This window comes from Gopherus flavomarginatus, chromosome 6, assembly GCF_025201925.1.
Source record: "Gopherus flavomarginatus isolate rGopFla2 chromosome 6, rGopFla2.mat.asm, whole genome shotgun sequence".
In the NCBI taxonomy this organism is placed as follows: Eukaryota; Metazoa; Chordata; order Testudines; family Testudinidae; genus Gopherus; species Gopherus flavomarginatus.
In genome coordinates this window covers 23,306,821-23,330,397 of record NC_066622.1, presented here as the reverse complement: position 1 = coordinate 23,330,397, position 23,577 = coordinate 23,306,821, and the positions used below count along the sequence as shown (strand labels likewise).

The following is a 23,577-nucleotide window of genomic DNA, read 5'->3' as shown; positions in this document are numbered from 1 at the left end:
ATGACTTCGGTGCATGCCACAAAGGCACGTGTATTGCATGAGCCATGGTAACGCTGCACGTGTGGTTTGCATCGGCACGCCGCCGATTTTTACTGGCACACTGCTGCCAGCTGGGGTCCCAGCCACCGGTCTGGCTCAGCCCGCTGCCGGCCTGCGTGTAATGGGACCCCCAGCCAGCAGCAGGCTGAGCGCGGCCAGCAGCCAGGACCTGGCTGGCAGGAGCTGATGGGCGGAACCCCAGACCAGCAGCGGGCTAAGCTGCTCAGCCCCCCGTGGGTCTGGGGTCCCAGCCGCCGGCCCTGCTCAGCCCACTGCCGGCCCCTTGCCACCTGGGGTCCCAGCCACCGGCCCAGCTCAGCCTGCTGCCGGCCTAGGTGAACAAGGCCCTTGGCTGGCAGCAGGCTGAGCAGGACTGGTGGATGGAACCCCGGGCCAGCAGCAGGCTGAGCCACTCAGCCTGCCATTGGTCTTGGGTTCTGTCTGCCGGCCGCACTCAGCCCGCTGCCAGCCCCTTGCCAGCTGGGGTGAATGGGCCGTGTACCCCTTGAAACCCTTTCACGTACCACCAGGGGTACGTGTACCACACTTTGGGAAACACTGTACTAGTGGATTGCTTGCATGCACAGTGACTATGAGTGCATGTGGAAACACAATGATTAGATGTGCAAATGATGAACATGGATATTTGTGCATTCAGTTGTGCATGGACAACTAAAAAAACAGAATGGACACAGTGCCAAGTAACTTTTAGTAGAGTTTTCATTTTTTTCTCCTCTCCTTTGTTTGCAATACTCTAAATTACCTCTCAATTGTCCCTTTCAGTTTGGGAACCGGTGATATATTTCAGAGTTTCAAGTGAAACTGAAATTAACATGTCTGTTTTGCTTAACAGCATCCATTTATACAATGCCACATCTTGCCAATACTTCTTTGTTTGCATACTAGCATTACGGATGTAAGCACAACCTTGGGAAAAATCTGAGTTAACACGTTAAAGGGCAACTTTACTGTCATTTTGATTCTGACAGCAAAGAGTATTTAAAAACCTCAGTGTTGAGGAGAGATCCTAAGAACTGGCCACCACAGTTAACCAGAGATGGGCCATGGATGAAACAAATAATTATTGTGGGTATGTGCAAACTTTCCCATGAATATGAAATTAACTCTGAAATCATGAAGGTGGCAGTGGGGCTGGAAGAATCAAGAGATCTGAGAAAGATTTTGGCTCAAAACTATCTACCACTAAGCTTGCTTGCTCCTGTCCCTCTCAAGCTTTTATTACGGTACTAATTATTGATTTAGAAAGTTTAGAGAGCCTGGGCTTTCCAGATCTTTTAGATTGACCACAGAATTTCCAGAACTGTAAGAATTTACAGAACTCCACCCTGAGATGTCCCTAAGCAACTCTATTGGACTTTCCACCATGAGACATTTGGGCGGCTTCAGCAAAATTTAAAACTCCCATCCTCTCCCTGCCACCCCCACAAAGAGCAGAAAAAACAACTCCAAAACAAAACAATCCTTGCCCCACAAGAAGAAAGGAAAATGAGTTCAGGACAAGGGACAAAAGTTATGCTAGCTTTGGTGAGAATGCTGAGCAGTGCTCAGGGCATGCCAAGGCTGACTGAACTCCTGCACTTCATGAGGTATCTCTAATGAGGGGAGGCCACACTAAATGACAACGGCCCCCAGAACCCACCCCAGCTTCAACAGCTGGATCCACACACAGGATACACAATATATCAATCGATACCGCCTTCTGCTAGCAAGACAGACCTTCATGGACTGCACAGTTTTCACCCAGTTCTTTCAATAACTATACAAAAACCAATAGATATGGAGTGGGGAGGAAAGGTCACTTCATCCCAGGCATGCAAGCTTGATGGAGGGGCTTTAGCTATGTCCACCACACCTGAATGTCCCCTTCAAAATTCCCCTAGGATCTTCAGAGGCAGCTCTCTATAATGGAGTGTATTTCACATCCTCTCAAGTATCAGAGGGTAGCCGTGTTAGTCTGGATCTGTAAAAGCAGCAAAGAATCCTGTGGCACCTTATAGACTAACAGAGGTTTTGGAGCATGAGCTTTCGTGGGTGAATACCCACTTCCTCAGATGCATGTAATGGAAATATCCAGGGGCAGGTATATATATGTGTGCTAGCAAGCAAGCTAGAGATAACGAGGTCAGTTCAATCAGGGAGGATGAGGCCCTGTTCTAGCAGTTGAGGTGTGAAAACCAAGAGAGGAGAAACTGGTTCTGTAATTGGCAAGCCATTCACAGTCTTTGTTCAATCCTGAGCTGATGGTGTCAAATTTGCAGATGAACTGAAGCTCAGCAGTTTCTCTTTGAAGTCTGGTGTCCAGATGTACATCGGCCAAACTGGACAGTCTCTACGGAAAAGGATAAATGGACACAAATCAGACATTAGGAATGGCAATATACAAAAACCTGTAGGAGAGCACTTCAACCTCCCTGGCCACACTATAGCAGACCTTAAGGTGGCCATCCTGCAGCAAAAAAACTTCAGGACCAGACTTCAAAGAGAAACTGCTGAGCTTCAGTTCATCTGCAAATTTGACACCATCAGCTCAGGATTGAACAAAGACTGTGAATGGCTTGCCAATTACAGAACCAGTTTCTCCTCTCTTGGTTTTCACACCTCAACTGCTAGAACAGGGCCTCATCCTCCCTGATTGAACTGACCTCGTTATCTCTAGCTTGCTTGCTAGCACACATATATATACCTGCCCCTGGATATTTCCATTACATGCATCTGAGGAAGTGGGTATTCACCCACGAAAGCTCATGCTCCAAAACCTCTGTTAGTCTATAAGGTGCCACAGGATTCTTTGCTGCTTTCACATCCTCTGTAGATCTAGTTAAGTTTCAAGCCTTAGGAAACAGAAGCCAGAGCAGGAGTAGTCATAAAAACAAACAAACAAACACACACTTTTTCCCCCACTAAGCTGTAAATGAAAAATAACAAAGGAAACAAAACCGACAGAGGTTGATGCAGTGTTCAAAGTAACCTTGACGATAGATACTATGTCTCTAAGAACTTTCCACCTAAGTGAGCTGTCATGTAAGAGTATCACTCCCTGTAAGCTAGTAAGCTGCATAGCTGAACTGTAATGACTCAACACAACAGATATAATTTTTCTGCAGTAACAGCAAGGGTTAAGGAAAATTTCCTTTGTTACGATTTAGGAAACTGTGTAAACTCTCTAGTGTTTTTTACAACACATTAAAGGGCAACTTTAATGTCACCTGGATACTGACAGCAAAGAGCATTTAAAAACCCAACTTTTCAGGAGAGATCCTAAGAACTGGCCACCTTAGTTTGTAGCACTGAGGCAATTTTGGCAGCAGCACTGCCCTAAAGTTACACTGGGTCACATGTCAACCTAGGAAAGAAACAAGAATGATTTAATGTTACAGAGGTGATAGACACAAATGTGAAAGTTTAGACTGTCAAACATATCCTGCCTACGGAACATGCAGAGAGATAAGAGCTGAGTCATAAGGAGCACAGCCTCATTTCTTCTTTCCTTTTAAAAAACAAAATACCCACTGCTCAATTGACCCTCAGTGCAGTACTGTATATATCCAGCAAATTTTGGTGAACTTCCTGTTGAGTGTTTTTATAAAACAGATTGATAGTTCCACTGGATACTCAAGGGAATAGTTCATGAATCACAGAAATTAGAGCTGGGAAAGGCCATTTGGGTCATCTTCTCCATCCCTCCTGCTACCGGTCACAGCAGAGAGAATTATAAACTGCTGGAACTTTTGCAACCAAATATATGATTCAAGAAGAGTGTAGCGCACCCATTCCAATATGTGAATCCTGCTCTGCAAGTAACGGTCCTCAAACTCTTGAAGGGGACTGAGTCTGTCTTTGCTGATCACTTCTTGCCAGTTTTGTTGTTGGTCTTGTGACCCTAAGCAGCAACTTTTTTTCTGCAAATTAATTACTGAGCGTTTCAGCACTTTATAACATATTGTCGTGTTCTCCAATGATGGTCTCATTATACGAGTAAAGCAGCATCTTCTCAATTGTAGTTTCAGCCCAACAGAACTGCTCAGCTTCCCAATCCTCTGGCCTGTACTGCCTAGGAAATGACACTCAGACACACAATGAGGCAGGCACCAGAGTACACATGAATGGATATTACTAATTCAAACTGGAAGTCAGCTACCTGGCGAGACTTTAGCACATTTCTAGTCTACTGTCATCTAATCCTGTGAACCTAATGCTGCTTCAAGAAGCTCAATGTGATCATTCTGTCTGAACTACTCTTAGTCCCTCTGGAAACAGCAAAATCCTCCTTTGGGTGCAGAGTTTATCCCCATGCTATATGAAAGCTATTTCTATTTAAACAAGAGCCTGATATAAACAATGACTGCAAGACTGCTGAGGAGCTGCCATCGGAATCTTTGTTCTCTTTGTGTGGATGCATGGCAGCAAATCTCGTCAGCTGATGATAAAGTTGGTTTAATTTTTATTTTTGTGTTTCATTCCCTCCCCCTTCAAATAATGTATTCAAAGTTCTAACTAAGAAGGACTTAGAAACTGAACCAGATTGTACCTTCAAGGCACTGGCTACACCTGGTCACACAGCAGCACAAGGCCTTGAGAGCTGGATTTCCTCCTGACACTGGTACAGGAGCTCCAGAATCCTGAGAGAAGATGCAAGATGTTCTCCCCCAAAACTGGTTCACCTCCACAGGCTGTTGAGGGGCTGGAGGTAGGGCCACGGCCCACATTCATCCCAACCTCTTTCAGGTAGTTAGTGTTACTGTTTGCTCTAGTCTGTGTTCCCCACTAGGACTATGCTTGGCCGCTCTGCAGGAGTGCAAAAGAAAGGAAGGCTCCTTGCCTCTTCTCTCCCACTACCACTGCTCATGCACTGGGCCAGCTTCAACCTACCTCTTTTGGACAACTGTACCAATTTCGACCAAGTTTACTATCTCTTAATACCCTTGTTAACCCCGCTGAAATCAATGGGGTGCCCCAAATGTAAGTGAAGGCAGAATCTTCCCTCAAAACTTTATCTTCACGGCTAGGGCTCTCATTCAGTTGTGCTGTTTTACCCTGCAATGGGCTATGGGCTGCAACTATGATGGTGAGGCTAAGGCCCACAGCAGCCCAAACTGCATTGCACATTAGCGCTTACACAGCTAAACGATGAAGTGCTGTGGTAGGGTGCCTGGGCCAACTCCAGAGGCTTATTGGGACGGGAAGCCCATAGTATCAATCACAAAAGCCTGAAGTAGCAATACTGAGTACATAGCAGTGGCTGAAAGAATCACAGGTCTAAGGCATTGCTTACTTGAGCCTGTCACAGACTCATCTCTGTAGAACGCAGTTTTCACCTCAGGCCAGTTCCAAGGTCAAGCTGCACATCTCTCTCTAGTCTGAGCTCTTCAGCTACACAGAATCTGAAAGCACAAGGAACAACTGCATTTCTATTGATCCACTAGGTCAGAGGGTGGGGGGATGAGATCTCGGGGGTTCAGTCTAGCTACGAGGCAGACATCGTAGCTGTCATGCATGAGGACGTTGACGGCCACCACATTCCACTGGTTTCCCCACGTATCCAGCTCTAGGATCGTTTTGGTGATAATTTCATGGCGAGCTGAAAAATAGTAGCAACAACAAAATATCAAAGGCAAAGTCAACAGGGTCAAAGAAGTTTGCAAAATTAATAAATTAATCCTTCCTCTTTTCGAAGAATTTGTCATAAACAATCAGGGTAGAGCAACCATATTAGATCACAGCCATTCTTACAACAAAACACTGTTTATTGAGGCCGACAAATCTTAACAAAAGAGCCACCGCACAAGGGAGAATTTTGTTTCTGTCAGATGCAACGCTGCACTACACTTCTTGAAAAAAGGAAAAACCTTTTCTTTGCTAACACAGGACCTGAACTTTCCGGCAGTTTTGTTACTCAAAGCCAAGTTCTTTTCTATAAATGAAAAGGGCCTTTCATTTTTCTCACTTTTCCTTTTCATTTCAAAGTTAGGTTCTCACAGCAAGTGACCTTAATCAAAACTTTTCTTACTTTGAGAAGAGGATGTGAATGTGTTTTGCTATCAGGCTCCTTCCTCCACATCTGATGATTCTCTAGATGGCTTTACTAAAAGCTGAGTCTCAACGATTCGCAAGCACAGGCATTTCACAACCACCAGAAGAAGAACTATCTCAATAAGAAACATGAAATATCCAGTGTATTTTCTCTGAGACTTAATAATCTGGTGACATGTTCCACCTTACAGTGTGTCCAAACTGGCACTCCCGTTCATCTCTTCTTTAGAGGCTGCTCTTGATCCTTTTTTTACATGCCCTCAAAACCTATGCATTTATCTCTAGTGAGTGTATGTGACAGTGTTTGCAGCTTTCCTTTCTTTGAGGCAGACAGCAATTTTACTTCATGGATCAACCAGCAAAGGAAAGAAAAGGAAAGAAAACACTGAAGTTCCTGAGAGCTTCAAAGCTCATAACCTTGGGAGCACAGGTCATTCATTCTCTCCCATGAGAACAGTCTTAGTGGTTCCCCAGTCTTATCCATAACATCCATGTCTTCTTATGATTTAGGAGCAACATGTGAAAACAATTGCATCACGATGGCTCAATATCATGAGACCTAACATACATCCAGGGCTCTTCAACTGTCCTGGAAAGCTGGATTGCAGGATGTGGGGGACAGTCATGTGGAAAAAAGAATTTCAGGATAAGTTTCCCCAGCCTGATAACTGGGGAGAAATCTACATCAGGGGTAGGCAACCTATGGCATGGGTGCCGAAGGCAGCATGCGAGCTGATTTCAGGGCACTCACACCGCCCAGGTCCTGGCCACCAATCTGGGGGGCTTTGCATTTTAATTTAATATTTAATGAAGCTTCTTAAACATTTTAAAAGCCTTATTTACTTACATACAACAATAGTTTAGTTACATATTATAGACTTGTAGTGAGAGACCTTCTAAAAATGTTAAAATGTATTATTGGCACGCGAAACCTTAAATTAGAGTGACTAAATGAAGACTTGGCACACCACTTCTGAAAGGCTGCTGACCCCTGATCTACATTAATGTAGCTCCCCCACATTGACTAGCGTGGCAAGCACCCAAAGCGAACCCTGTCTCCAATTACGTGTGCCTTCTGTCATGTGATCATTCCTAAAGGAATTATTCACCATCTCCAATCACATAGCTTCTCATATGGTAACACAAAAAGATGCTTCTGTCTCACAGTTCAGAACCCCAACTCAGTTTTGCCCACAGTTAATTGCGGAAGAGAGGAAAACAAGTTTGAAAAAGGAGTAGGCTGAAATTTTCACTGGACTAAATCCCGAGCCCTTACTTTAGCTTTAATTCCCCTTTGGGAGTTTGCTTGAGTAAAGCCTGAATATAACCGGAGTCAGACCTCCTTAGGATTTGTCCCCATCTAAATAGCCCTTGTTCCATTTCTTCATACAGCCCCGGGGGGAGCTAACCAGTCGTGATGTTTTGCTTATTAAACTCACGCAGTTCAGCAAGGAAAGAGGAAGAATAATAGGTAGGAAAGCACCATCCATCCATCCATCCATGAAAGAAGAGAACAAGCTGCTAAACACCCAGTTAAAATATGGAGAAGAAAGGTTTGATTGACAGAGACTGTAAACAAATGACATCTACAAGCCCCAGCAAAGAGCTCTTGTTTCTATATGACCCAGCAGGAGTGAGAAGGGTTTTTTCAAAGCAAACAGGAAGACACAAGCAGCCCCAGTATGTGACACTGGAGGCTCCAGTCCTGTTATTTATTATTAGATCAACTCCTTTATACCATAAATTATTATGCCAGGAATTTCTTTGGCGTGGATCACGACAAAATGAGACAATAGAGTGAAAAAATCAAACAGTGGAGCTGTTTAAAACATTCTGTGGAGGATTGCAACACTTAAAAAAAATCCTAATTAAAACATCAAAGGAAGATTCAGCAATCCTCCCCACAAGTCTTGCTGTGTCTTTTCCTGACCCTCATGACTCATAACCTTTAGTGTCTTTTGTTTCCCTTTTTTGTAGGCTGTTGTAACCAGTTTTGTTCCACTCTCTGTGAAATCTGTTTTCCAGCACATGGGGTGTTAGTTAACTCTCAACTCTTGAGAGATAAAAGCGAGTTATGTTGTTGGAATAAAGAATGCAATAATTTCTCTAGTCTTATCTCGCTTAATTTAAAAGGAAACTACACCCATTTGGTTCAGAAAGTTCACATAAAGAGAATGATCTGAGACAAAGAAAAATATGTTAACAAGAAATAGGCTAAAATTGGTTCTTCATCTCTGAAGCCCTTTGAAGTTTGGTGGGATTCAAATTCAAATCACTGAATTCAAATGTGGTTCTGTGATTTTGGTTTCAGATGTTGGGTCTAAAAACAGAAAGGATCAATGCTCCAGATCCAGTTTGTGTACAGCCAATGCATTCTTGAAAGGTTTCAGCCCAACAAGATAGAAATCTCACAAAAAGAGATGATCGCATTAGACTTACACTGCTATGTAAGAGCTAAGTATTAGTTATTGCCACTATTGTCTAATATTATTTTGGGCCAAACATTTTCAAGAACACCTTGTGTGAGTTTGGGACCATTAGTTCTAGTCTCTAGCCTGGATTAAAGCTTAAACCCGAATCCCAAACCTTAGCTTAGAGGTAACTCAAGTGATGCTCTAAGCACTGTCTCATCAGTTTCTCTGTTATTTTAATTATAACTTATATTTCTAAGCTTCAGTCTCTTGTAGTAACTTATTTTCCTGAAAAGTTATTTTATGAGTGTACAGTAGAACCTACACTCACTCAAGAGATCACCCTTATTGGGCAACTTCTCTTAAGAAACCACCCCACAGTATCCCCAGACATATTTAGCACAGTTCTGCTCCACTTTTATTAGACAGCCACCTATGTTAAGCAAATTATTTCTTTTTAGTGACTCAAATGGTCACTTAACAGATTTCACTGTTACACAAACTGAGATTTCATTCCGCTACAGATACTGATTGAACCATCAGAAGTAATCCTGAGAGGTACTTTTTTGAGAAAGATCCATAATCATAGAATCATAAAATCATAGACTATTAGGTTTGGAAGGGACCTCAGGAGGTCATCTAGAAGTTTTCCTCACAGGAGCCTACATAGGAAAGACAAGTTATCCTACCATACACTGTTAATGGATTCCGAGAGTTGTCCAGTTTAATATTCCACTAAGAACAATCCTGCTAGAAATCCAGCCAAACACACAGACTAGTAAAGCACCAGTGGGGATGCAGTTCCATGGGTCTAGAATGGATAGGACTTTGCAGAAGGGATGCTTCACTTATGTTAGGCTAGCTCTGATTAACTCTGGACTGAATACACACCCTAAGGGCTTGTCTACAGACAGACGTACCACTTTAACATTCTGGTAGAATTAAAGCCGTGCAACACCCCCTCTCCCCAGTGAGAATGCAGTTATAGCACTATAAAAGTATAGCTTATTCTTATATAGGAAGGGGAATAGGCTATACCAGTAAAAGGCATCTTTATACCTTTGTCACACTAGAGATTGTATCGATTCAACTATATTGGTAAAAATCACCCCCCTAAGTGGCATAGTTATGCTGATGCAAAATCTGTGTACAGACCAGGCCTAATACTGCACCTATAAAATCACCTTTTCTGGGCAACAAAGACCTTGTTTTGTAATTGAGGCTTTAATTTGCCAATGCAAAAATCACATTTCACATGTGCAAACTACAGTATTCTGCATGCAGAATTTGCAGGCATAATCTTCAAAATCCTGCTTAACACTTTGGCCGATAATGTTTTGTTTGTAAACAAAATACTTATTTTTTACATAACAAAGTTCTTCTCTGGATATGTTTAAAGCAAGATGAAACTGACAGAGAGAATGTTACTTTTCAATAAGATGGCCGCCTCCATCCATATGCTCAGAAACATCCAATGCTATTAAAAGCTATATTTTTAAATGCATTTCACTATCCAACATTGCTGGACTGATTTTTCGTTGTATGATTTCTCATGCTACCTGAATCAAGATGGACCACTGCATGTTGAGACCTACAATATTGCTTCAGGCAATGCTATAAATATTTTATTTGCTTTTCTGTTCTTTCAAATTGCATTCCATATGTGGTTTGGGGGTAACAACTTTCCCTTATGAATATAGGTATGTATTACTTCTGATCTCTTTGATATTTATTTTCCCTCTTGTACCATAAGCACCACACATTCCAATACAAAGTTAATTTAAAAAAAAGTATAGATTTCTTGCGAATCTAGCCAAGTATTTGTATGACCCCATCACTGTATTATTTGAGCTATCCAGTCATTAATGAATCTACCCTCACAATGCCCTTATTTTATGTTTTACAAAAGGGAAACCAAGGCACGGGAAAACAAAGTGACTTGCCCAAGATCACACAAGAATTCTGTAGCAGAGCTGGCAATTGGAACTCTGGAATTCCAGTCCAGTGCTTTAGCTATAAGAACATATGAGGAAAATATTTGAACAGCACTTTAGAGACAAGGGAACAAACTAATCCTTACTAATTCAGGCACAAATCTGGTCCAGTATCTAATCAATCCTTAATAGCCCATTGCTGTAAATATTATTGCCTCCATTTTACAGATGAGGAAACTGATGATTGAAGTGATTAAGAGGCTTGACAAAGGCCACACGGTATGTCAGTGTCACAACTGGAATTAGAATTTATGCGTCTGCTTCTCATCAATAGGCTTCTGTGGAATTCCTGTCCCAATCTCCTTTCTGCGCACCTGCTGATCTCAGTCCTGGCTTTTCCCCTTACATCGTCATACCGCTTTCCTACATCTGACGCACATCTCTCTACTGCACCCTAACTCTTTTTGTCCTGGATCAGCTTCAAAACAGCCACTAAAATTCTAGCTGCTAAATGGTTAACTGGCTGCTCTTATCTTTTCTTAAAGGATTCATTCAGGCATTACAGATCAACCACCAACACCAGATCCCCAAAGTGTCTGGCAGACCCTCATTCTGGTCTTTTATTCTCCAACTCCTCCAGCCATTGGCATTTAATAGTTATTCCAACTCTGACTTATCACTGTTGAAATGCTTTGATTCCAGCATTGGTTTGTTTACCCAGTGGGGTTTTCACCTGTCTTTTTAAGGTCCTTTACACATCTGTGATATCTGTGGTTCTCTGTACCAGAAAACACATAATGTTCTCTGCATATAGCATGACAACACATTATTCATGGCCATTCATAGCTGCACTCCTAATTACCTGTTACAATTTTACAAGCTTGGGGGCGGGGGATGCACATGCTTTTGCTGCAGTGGGTTAAATGCTTTGTTAGCCTGTCACCATGGAAGACATGAAATCCTGACTTGCAACAGGACAAAAGAGAAAAATGTTTTCTCCAGGTCTGTCGTACACAACCCCATTTCTGTCCATAACTATGGGCCACATTGTGAACCATCCTGTGTGCCCATGCAGGGAAGCAAGGGGACATAAGGTGGCTACCCACATCACAGAGCACACCCTTTGCAGAGTCACTACATCTCCTTAACTGTGCAGGGAACAGGGAAAGCCTGGGCTTCACCCCTCAGCACACTGGCCAGCGCACACGGACCCACCAGAGCTAGGGGAGAACTGGGAGGCACATTGTGACTTGGGTTTACAGTTCAGTGCATCTGTACAGAGAATGAACCCCGTACAGACAAGGCCTTCATCAATCTGCCTACCTGGCTGTCTAATGCTCCTATCCCCACAGTCTCATTTTCATAAGCAGTCAGTGCACTCTCTAATTATATGCTGTTTTTAAAAGGTGGATTTGGTGGCCTAGAGGGAGGGCCTCCCATTTCCACTGCTATTTCAACCATCTTTGTTTGGGTTGCAATATCCAGAACCTTTCTAATTATTTATCCTTTTATCTTGCATTCTTTACTCTCATGCATAGTCTCCTGAGGCCTGATTTTGTTCCCACTGAAGTTAATGGCAAAACTCACATTAACTTCAACCATCGCAAGATTAGGTGCGTTGATTTCAGTAGCACATGAGTAAGGGCTCCAGGACCAGGCCCTTACAGAAGCAGAATTACTGGTCCCACTCTGTGCTAAGATCCCATTTATAAATGGTTTAGAAAGGATTAATAAGCGTTATAAGCACGTTGTAGACACAAGCAGCATATCGTTATGAGGCATATGAAACATTGTTAGGGGTTGAACTAAAACTTCATTCAAACTGCTGTGTGAACAAGTCCCACATTTAAGACAGCTGGAAGAGACACTTAAGGGTCATACCTGAAATAAAGCCTAACTGAGTCTGCTCAGAAATTAGCAGCAGGTGAGCGGAGAGTTTGACTAGGCGTTGTGACCAGGTGGGCTGGTGTGTGAGTGGAGAGCACACACACTGAAATGGTGAACAGGTAAGAATAGAGCAAAAGGCGACGCAAAAAAAACCACAAGAAAGCCTAGCAGTAGCCTCTCAGCACAGGGTGACCCTGGATAAAGCTACAGAGACAGCTTTTGGGTCTAAAGCGGCTTGAGTAGGGTTGCCAACCCTTCAGGATTGTCCTGGAGTCTCCAGGAATTAAAGATTAATATGCAATTAAAGATTATGTCATGTGCAGGAGCGGCGCCAGTGTTTTTGGCGCCCTAGGCGCAGGGCCAGCTCGCCGGTCCCGCGGATCCGATGGACCTGCCGCAGGCATGCCTGCGGGTGCTCCACCGGAGCTGCGGGACCAGCGGACCCTCCGCAGGCACGCCTGCAGGAGGTCCACCGGAGCAGTCTGCTGCCCTCCCAAATCCTGGCGCCCTAGGCAACCGCCTAGGTCGCCTAAATGGAAGCGCCGGCCCTGGTCATGTGATGAAACATCCAGGACTTCGGCCAGCCAAACTGGCAACCCTAGGCTTAGGCTGTAAGCTAAGACAGTGCTCCTTTTGTTCTTGGTTCCTTCTGCATTCAGAGACGCAGGACTTTGTACATTCTTTACACATGAACAAAGCTACATCAAATAAATCCTGACTATCACCAGCTTCTGCTGCCAGCGGGAACAACCTACCAGACCCCACGTTTTGGCCCCAGGGGGTAACAATATGTTATAGACAGTTATAAGTACATTAGCAGATGTTATACATGGCTATAAGCCATATTTATAAGCAACCTATTGGACTCTGTAACAACTGTTGAACATTTAATAAAACATCTATTAATCATTTATTAACCTTTTCTAAACTAGATATAAATGGAACCTTGATCTGAAGTGTGACTGGATTACTAATATCTTCCCATCAGACACGGGGTCAAATGCAGAAGCTGTAGCAAGCAGGTGCATATTGTCATTGCTTCTGTGACCTATATCAGCCTTAGTTACCGTAGCATGTTTTAGGTTGATGAATGCTGGATAAGTGGGGAGCCATCTCTAGGAACAGAGCTTGCTAGAGCTCTCTCTCTCTCTCTCTCTCTCTCTTTTGCTCCTATGTTTCCCAAGAGCTGAATTACATATTACTCTGGTTAGTGTGAAAATTAGGTAAAAGGTCATTCGGCAGCTTCTTAGCGTGGATTCCATATGCAGGCCTGATAGATAGTTGAGTGCCTGCAGCTTGACAGCCTATGATGAGCTAGTTCTGTGCAAAACAAAACAGGGATTCTGCATCCCATTTATTAATAGGAAAATATATCCAAAAACTAACCATTATGGACAGGAGAACTTGAAATATTCAGTGTTACCTAGTAAATTCTAACAGATCAGGGAAACAAGCAGGGTTGCAAACAGGCAGCAATCAGCCAAGAACTTGCCCTCCTGCTTTATTTAACTGGGAACATAGCAGGGTGCCTGAGAAACAGTTTTGTTCCAATCCCACATCCCCTAAACTTCACAAGTACAGTGTTTACTGTGCCAGGATCCTTAATATGTCTAAATTTAATTTGCTTCAAGTAATGTACTGTAACCACTATAATCCAAAACAAACACAACAATTATTCTCCAACTAAATCATATAATGGATGAGGCTGAAGGGAGCAGACTTTATGGTAGATTAGTCAAAATAAATAACTGTTAAGCTAGTCCACTCTCAGGAAAGGATGGTGCTGAGATCCAAACTCATTAGCTCGAATGGAACATGGCAATTACAACATGGCACTGCCCTGCTATAAACTAAACACTATTCCAATTTATAGATTTGTTTTCAAGAGTGTAATTCATGTAAATGATAAGAAGGCAGTTAAATGCATTTGGGTTAGCTATTTCAATATCTGTATATAAAAGTAATAATTCCACGGTTAGCTAGGACTTCACGAGAGTCACTATGCTGTATACTGCGGCTACTTGGAACTTCATAACAATTTCAAGGATGTAACTCAGGCCTTCCTGCTCCATAATCAGAGACTCCCCTACCACTTAAGCTAAAGGAGAATCTCCAGTTTTCATTAACAGGATGGGTCCTATGACATACAGTTAAGCATCTTGGATTTCATCCAAGAGAAGGCTGTGGTGCACAAACACACTAGCTACATCTTTAATTCATTGTAGCAACATTGGTATAAACATATATTACTGCTATGAACTGTATTTGAGGTAGAGAAGGGGTTAACTGCCACTTCAAATACATCTAGCTCAGTACTAAGTGGAGTTAATTGATGAGGATCAGAGGGACTTTTATATGTGATGCGCCAATAGCAGCAGACCCTGTATTTGAGATAGGGCCTTTAATAGCTGAATTCAGGTAGATTTCCTTTTGTTTTGCAAAACAGCCAAGGACATATGCAGGTGGTAGTTTTGAGTGACAACTCTAGGCATGTGCTTTCAGCAAACAGTAGTATTTAATTTTTTTAAAATTATATCTGCATTTATGCCAAGAATTTATTCCTACAAATATTTTAGACAATTGGGTCAATATCTATAAACAAAACCCCCTAGCAAAAGTACAGTTTCTACCAATTCCTCAGATCAATTCAGTGCCCTCTCTCCCTCCAAAGCCTAGGAAAACACGTAAGATTGACAACATGATGTGAAGGTCAACAAATTTGTACCTTGGCAAACCTAGAATGAAAGCAAATAACCCACTTCCAACACACGGTGCGTGCGCACACACACACACCCCGCCACGATTTTAACCCAAGAATGTTTTTATCTTCAGAATGAGTGAAAGAAATAGGAAACCCAACTGGCAGGCATTTTATAAATATGTAATACTGAATAACTTAACATGAGCTTGCCACATCCTTCAGTGAAGCACGCTAATGTGACTGCTTATGCCATACACCCAGCTCGTAACACTAATAGCTGTCAACCTGTGCAGGTGTTGGGTTTCATTTTATGTAAAAAGGCAAAGGAAATATAAAATGTATCAACAAGACCATTATGCAGGCAATCTACAAAAGCTGGTTTAAAATTCGTAGCTATGGTAGTAGCTCAGCAAAACACCTAGTAGAACACTCAACGGCTATTGCTGATTGCATTGTTCTGAATGTTCACTTTAAGAGCAGCACTTATTGTCTGCAGAACTATAGACTGTAACTGTTAACAAGATTTTAATTAATTAAAACACCACATTTCTGTGAATCTTACTGGGGGGCTGCTGACAGATGACAGATAGCATTTGTGACATTGGGATGCCTGGGTAGCAGAGTGTCAGAGACAAATAGATTAATAATTCCTTAACATTAGTTTACTTCTTAGGAGAACCAACCAGTTAATGTGTACACCCCTGTTTCAATGGCTACAGAATTAAGCTTCCCAAGTCAAGTTAAAGCAGGTGTGAAACTGGAATTTCAGCAGAACAGAAATGGTTTTCACATACCTAGAATGGCCATAGTCAGAAATATTACGGGAAGATGGCGGCTCTCAACATGACAACACAGATGAGTCAGTGCCCAGATCTGGATCAAGGATCAAACTAAATAAAAGTGGTACTTTCCAAAGCTCTACCCACAAATCAAACCCTGCCCTACAGGAAACATCCAATCAAACTGCCATTGTGCCATTCCTGGGGTTCAGAGGCCTACCAGGGTTCAGCTTACCCTTGGTGAGTCTTGGAGACATCTCAGGCTCAGCTCACTCGTGCATGCTCTGCATTGTTTGGCATGCTCTTCTGGGCTCAGCTCACTCTCAGCCGGGCTCAGCAGGCCCATTGACTCCCCTTTCATGGGGCTCTGGATTGTTGCCGCTACAGTTGCTTCTCCTGTGCTGCTGGGGCTGCTGTTACTGCTACTCCAGCTGTACTCTCTCAGGCAAGCTGAGAGACTTGAGAGGTGGCAATGAGTGGAGCCCCCAACCATGACAGTTTAAGGCAATGGCAGCCCAGGGACTTGGTGGAGGGAGCAGTAGCCAGAGTGCAGTATTGACTTTCTCCTCATTCAAGTCTGGGGCCTTCAAGTAGTTGACAGCTGGTGCTTTTAAGCCCAGGTGTGTGTTTGCATGTGGTGCCTCTGGCCTTTGATTCTCCAGGGGTGTCAATAACAACGTAAGATGGCTACTGAGTGGCAGCTAGGCAGTGTGAAGGGCACAGGAGCAAAATCAAAATGGCAGCCAGCCAAAACCATAAAATAAAAACAAACCATGCCAGTTCACGAAGGAGGTGCAATCTGAGCCCTGCACTAGATCCAGATTAGGTTTAAGTGCAAGGAAAGATGAATCAGGGCTGCGTGGGTTGGACTGATTTATTATTATAGGGAGAGCTGGTAGCAACCTTAATATTTAGGTTGCCTAACAACTTCCATTATAAAAACTGCTTTTGGCCTTTTTTGAGAAGCTCTGACACCCCGAGAGTTCACAGCAGTTAGCAGCCCTTTGAAATTCGGCTGAGGTTACAGATGTGCCGTGAGCTTGTCCTGTGAAATTCCATTCAGGTTTGGCTGAGTGATAAATGTCTGAAAATTACCCTACCCCTTCTCTCCATTGTGTGCCTGAGGAAAATGTTGCCAGCATGCCAAACTAGCAGCCAAACAGGAATATTCTAGAGTGCTGAGCCCAGGCTGCTCCAAAGCAGCTGCAGCAGCAGCACACACGTTTTTGGAAATGCTTGGGAGCTGCTGGAGCAGCTATGTGGGGGTGAGGACAGCCCAGCCAGGCTTCCTCCATCAACCCCAGTCCTCACCCCAGCCCGGCCCAACACATAGCACCAGTGGCTCATTCCTCCTCCTGCCTCAGTGGCACCACATGAGACAGGAGCTCCCTCAATTTCCAGGGGACATAGGAGGGAAGAGAGAGAACCAGGCTTATTTCGACCACTCTTCTGGGCGCAGCACATGGCCTCATCTGCCCATTTTTGCCTCTGGAATAATAGCCTTTTGCTGCCAGTTAGTGCAGTTAGTCCTGTAGTATGAGCGGTCAATTTCTTTGCTATCATGCTGATGACTTAGAGTTGAAACCCTCTTGATGATGTGTGATTGGTGGTTGCTAGAGTTGTGCATAATAAAGTCTGGTTTTACCTTTCTCCTTTTAATAAAAACTAGGAAATTGCACCAAAAAAAACCCAAACCAAACCAAACCAAACCACTGTAAAGGAACATTATTTAATTTGCAAAGTCAAGTGTCTGAAAGTAAGAAAACCAAATGCCAGATTTACAGTTGTCTGTGCAGCAGTATTTTGGCCCCCTTGTGCACATGCATTATGATGCTGTTTTTAGTGACATGATTGCATATTATTTTTTCCTGCAGGGACCCTGCCTCATTAGTGTATTAGAGGCAGAACAAAGGTTGTACAGGCAACTGTAAAACTGACATTTACTAACTTCCAAGTGCTGGATTTGCAATCTAATACAAAGCCCACCTACATTAAAAGAATGTTATGTAATTATTTATTTTGCACTAGTGCCCAGTCAGAGACCCATTATGCTGACATTGTACAAAAACATAACTGAAAGACTGCAAGGGGGGCAAATAAAAAGTGTTCACTCAAACCTAACTTCTGATGGTCCACAGATCCATACCCTGAAGAGATCATTATGATCATCTAGTCTGACTTCCCACCTAATGCACCCACAAAACTTCACTTTAGATTCAATCTCAGGAAAAACTTCCTAACTGTCAGAACAGTAGGGCAAAGGAACAGACGACCTAGGGAGGGAGTGGAAGCTCCTTCACTGGTGGTTTTCAAAAGGAGGCTGGATAGTCATCTGCCTTGGATGGTTTAGCCACTGCCCACAATGAATCCTGCATCTTGGCAGGGAGTTAGACTAGATGACCCTTGTGGTCCCTTCTAACCCTATGATTCTAAGATCTTCACCATCCTGAAAGCCACCTGGGGACTTTCAGACACAAACACTGACTCCTCCCTCTCTCCTTTTTCCAATCCCAGTACCAGAACCCTCTACATAGGACTCAGAGCCCAAGTGTAATGGTATTCAGACTGGGTGTTTTTCCTGGCTCTGAAGCTACCATAGTGCCCTTATTCAGAAAGTTTCATACTAAACGGTTAGTCATGCTGAATGTAATTGCTTCATTTACCCTGCATCTGATCAGTCTTTTGAAATTTGCACTTGGTTTAGGCTTTTTGTTTTTGAATCTCAATGTTGCTGTGAGAAACTAGTAAAATATGATGGCACAATGTTTGCCATGGAAACACAATGATGTGTCATAACCACTAGTGCTTTGAAGTCACAAAATTCTTGGGTCAAAGATGACACAAGAATATGCCTGTTAGATAATATTCATACACAACTTCTCTCCTCCCCCCCAGTGGTAATGGGAAAGAAGGTGAGTTAAAACCCTATGTGACAAAACAGCATTATCATTCAACTAGACAGACAGCTTTACATGAGAGTTTACTGCACAAGTAAAATGTACATGAAACTCAACGCAACAGGAGCCATTGCCATGTGAAGGATACATATGTCATAGCAATACCATATGAAGACAGTTAGCCTGAGATGACACTCAGTGAGGGAAAATATATCTGCCATCTACTTTCCCCTAAAAAAAGAAATGGGGCAGCTGGTGCTGTCTCAGGAGATTTTATGTGTGCGTATTGGGAGTTGTGCATGCATATCGATAATAAAAGTGTAGTTTTATATAAGTGATTTTCATCCCGACTCATTTTACAAAGATTCTACAAACAGTGCAGTAACCTATGATATGGAGGGCAGATGCCAGCACATTGTATTTGGAGTGCAAGGACGTAAACCTAGCAGAAAAAGATGGCCCAAAAAGTTACGATCCTGGCTTGGAATACATCAGACCTGAGTTCAGTTTCCTGCTCTGTCCCAGACTCACTATGTAATATTGTGAGTGGGAAAGTGGAGAGTACACTTATAAAGTTTGCGGACGATACCAAGCTGGGAGGTATTGCAAATACTTTGGAGGATAGAATTAAAATTCAAAATGATCTGGACAAGCTGGAGAAACGGTCTGAAGTAAATAGGATGGAATTCAGTAAGGACAAATGCAAAGTACTCCATTTAGGAAGGAACAATCAGTTGCACACATACAAAATGGGAAATGACTGCCTAGGAAGGAGTACTGCAGAAAGGGATCTGGGGGTCATAGTGGACCACAAGCTAAATATGAGTCAACAGTGTAACGCTGTTGCAAAAAAGCAAACATCATTCTGGGATGTATTAGCAGGAGTGTTCTGAGCAAGACACTAGAAGTAATTCTTCTGCTCTACTCCACTCTGATTAGGCCTCAACTGGAGTATTGTGTCCAGTTCTAGGTTCCACATTTCAGGAAAGATGTGAACAAATTGGAGAAAGTCCAGAGAAGAGCAACAAAAATGATTAAAGGTCTAGAAAATATGACCTATGCGGGAAGATAGAAAAAATTTGGTTTGTTTAGTCTGGAGAAGAGAAGACTGAGAGAGGACATGATAACAGTTTTCAAGTACATAAAAGGTTGTTAAAAGGAGGAGGGAGAAAAATTGTTGTTCTTAACCTCTGAGGACAGGACAAGAAGCAATGGCCTTAAATTGCAGCAAGGGCGGTTTAGGTTGGACATTAGGAAAAACTTCCTAACTGCCAGAGTGGTTAAGCATTGGAATAAATTGCCTAGGGAGGGTGTGGAATCTCCACCATTGGGGATTTTTAAGAGCAGGTTGGACAAACACCTGTCAGGGATGGTCTAGATAATATTGAGTCCTGCCAGGAGTGCAGGGGTCTGGACTAGATGACCTCTCAAGGTCCCTTCCAGTTCTATGATTCTATGATATTGGACAAGTCGCATTTCTCTGCTTGTAAAAGGGGAATAGCAGCACTTTCCTACCTCACAGGGGTGCTGTGCAAAGGCCTTATTAGAAAACAAGCTTTTGAGCTTTATTAGAAAACAAGCTTTTGAGCTGCACAAAGCTCTTCAGGTCTGGGAAACATACAAGCTTCTCCCATTGACATAACTACCACCTCTTATGGAAGTGGATTAACTACACCACAGGAGAAGCTCTCCCAATCAGTGTAGTAGCATCTTCACCAAAGCACTACAGCGGCACAGCTGCACTGCTGAAGTGCTTTACATGTAGACAAGCCCTTAGAGTATGTTAGCTAAATACAAGATGGAACAGATTGTTCAGCATAAGTAGTTAACACATTTCAAGGTACCATTCAAGTAGCCCATTAATATCTCTCTAGCCATAGGATGGAAGGGGGTTGGGGGAATGAGGTGCTCAAATACTGTGGTAATGAAGGCCAGGTAGCTATGCTGAACAGAAATTTTGACTCAGGACAAAGCCTTACTCTTAGAAAAATATCCAAAACTTTTTAGTGTGCCTAACATAGAAACTTAGGGGCAGACTTTGATCTCAGGTACACTGGTGTAAATCTGGAGTCACTTTACCGAAGTCAGTGGAGTTTGATTTTCACAGGTGTAGCAGAGATCAGAATCTGGCCCTTATGTGTTTCAGCCAAAAATCTGACAGCAAGTAAACAGCATGGAACTCAATTTATATTGACATTAAGAATCAGAAATACAAATGGCTGAATCAACTCTGCTAGGATGCAACTCTGTGGGGCTGGGAAGCTTCGGTATTTTAAACCTGATGATTAAGCTACTCAGTCATCTGCTCAGGGACTGTATGTGTGATGGAATGGTAAAGCTTAAATTATGGAAGAAACATCAAACTCTTTTCAGATATATTCAGTACCTGCTCCATGAAATCCTCCGCAGAGATATAGCTTCCCTTCCACCGAACCTGCATTAGTGGAGTTGGTTCTTAAGCTGAGTAAAGGAGAAGGCATCGGAGGCCCATCTCTCCAGAAATCCCCATCAGGGTTATAAATCTCCACTGCATCAAGACATTGCCGTGCCTGTCCCCTGTCTCGACCCAAGCAGCCAATTCCTCCTGCGGAGAAAGATATGTATCAGATACACAGGACACCAAGACAGAAATATTGCAGTACCAGAGTGCCACTGAAATTGGCTGCTTTCTAGTTCTTATGGGGTTATTTTTTATTTACATGCTCTCGGTTTTTTTAATAGATTTTCTCTCTTCATCTCCAGAAGCTTGGTAATAAGAGGCTTTCAAATTAACAGCCATCGCACCTTTACTACAGAGCACACTGAAGCCCCAAAGGAGCTCCATTCTCATCTAGATATGGCAGGCAGGACAAGAGGCACTTTTGCAAAATGCCAAGGTACTCACCTTACTTTTTTTTTTTAATTACACAGTAGAATTTGACTGTAGTTACTTGTTGTTTGTTTGTAGTGGCCAGATCATATGATCATTCAGTTATAAGGATCAAAAATTACTTTCCAAAAGTAATTTGGTGTCAGTGGGTTTGCCCTTCACTCTCACTAATCAAGAGGCATTTGGATTTTTCAAAAGGAAGAAAAGAGTTTCATTCCTTTGTTAAGGCAAACTGGCTGCAGATAAAAGAATTGTCCAGTTTGCAAGGAACGTCAGTTAAAGACAGTTAATATCTGTTTGACCTACCGCCCGGGTATTAAGATGCCTGGTAAAACTTGATAAATACATATGAGATGGTGATTTTGAATGTCTGTATGCATCTGCTTTTGAAAATTCACTGCTTTATGGCTCTGGATATAGGGATCATTCGGCTGTAAGTCAAAACAAAACTTGCCCAAAATTATCCTTATGAGATACCACTGTTTCAGTAAAATGCATAGTATCAGATACATCAATGCACGTTTTTAGGTAGATACTTAACAATAGAGATCTTTCATATACATTTTGTTATTTGCACCTTCTACCAGAGGATCTCAAATTGCTGTAAATAATTTACATATGCTAACTGATTAAGCTTCAGAACACCTCTGAGAGGCAGATGTTACAAAGTCAATTTTATAGGTGAGGAAACAGACACATCAATTAAGTGATTTGTCCAAGGTCATATAACCAGTCAGTGTCAGATTCAAGATTAGAACCCAGTTTTCTTTAGTCTCAGTCTGCGTAAAGACTCAAGGAAGACTAGTCACATAATAGTACAAATGGGTAAATATGTAGGGTTTTATATTCCTTTCAAATTCTGTTCTCAGACCACATTCCAAATGGAAACACATAATGCATTGTGAGGGCAGTAGCAGCAGTAGAATTTTAATTCTTATTTTTCTTGTGAGTTAAAACAAGCCCTACCAGTTGAGACTTAATTAGGATGTCTGGATTCTGTTTTTAGAATGGCTGAGCCATTAAAAAACTGCTCCTGGTTTTCATTTCTTGGAACATATTGCAACATCCAGTACCAATATCTCCCCACCCTCACTCCATCTTCAGTGTGCAGTGTTTGCACACTGAAATTGTATGGCAGGCACTGTCTCACTAAATATTTTCCAGTGAGCAGCTCTGGGTTTTGAATTCACAGCCTTTAGATCTCAAGGATTAATATGCTGATGCACCCCAGCAGGTTCTGCATCTGTGCCACTGGATACAATACCCTATAATGAGCATTGATGGCATCTCCATGCTAAAGCAGCTCTTTTGTGTGTGCTCACTTTTAAATATAAAATGACAGCAATATTCATGCAATTTCCACATTAAAGATCAGATTTCCAAAGGGCCTCCAAATACACATGCCCATTCAGGACCCCAAAAGTGTATGAGACCAAAATGGATGCTTATGAGAAGGACGAGGTGTGGAGCATGCTTTCAGAAGTCTTAAAAGAGCAACACTCAGATGTAGAAACTACAGAACCCGAACCACCAAAAAAAAGAATCAATCTTCTGGTGGCATCTGACTCAGATGATGAAAACGAACATGCATCATTTCAATGGATCTATGCCTTAAGACTATTCGGCAGTTGAAGTTTGGACAGCTGAATTCTGCACTCTTATTAAATGATGCTTCATACCAAGAGCATACTACACCGGTACACAGTACTCGGCACTGACTCTTTAATGGTTCCTAGTAGGGTTTAAGATGCTGGTCTTAACCTATAAAGGTGGGACACTGTATCCTCCTTGACCATGTTTTTGTTTCTCAAGGGTACCTTTAAAGTACCTCTTGGTCCTTTAATATGACAGCCAGGCTGTTTAATCAAGTGGCCTCCCAAAAGCACTACTTCTATGGTATCTGCTGGTGGAATGTGAACTACAATGTAGGGTGCAGAAGTATTTGCTGCTAGGTGGATCCTTCATCTGAAGGACGGAAGATCTTTGTTGTTGAAATTAAAGCTATGAAT

General features: G+C 42.5%; 1 protein-coding gene across 2 annotated transcripts in view; it reads right to left on the bottom strand.

Moving 5' to 3' along the window:
• Positions 1–2,861: 2,861 nt before the first annotated feature.
• Positions 2,862–23,577, bottom strand: part of KBTBD12 (kelch repeat and BTB domain containing 12) — a 46,801-nt gene continuing 26,085 nt past the window's right edge. For both annotated transcript variants that reach the window (XM_050958507.1, XM_050958505.1), the window contains exons 5-6: positions 21,086–21,283; positions 2,862–5,638 (exon numbers count right to left, since the gene is read on the bottom strand). In XM_050958507.1, the coding sequence (XP_050814464.1) occupies positions 5,469–5,638; positions 21,086–21,283 (368 nt within the window). In that variant the 3' untranslated portion in view covers positions 2,862–5,468. The remainder of the gene's footprint in view (positions 5,639–21,085; positions 21,284–23,577) is intronic.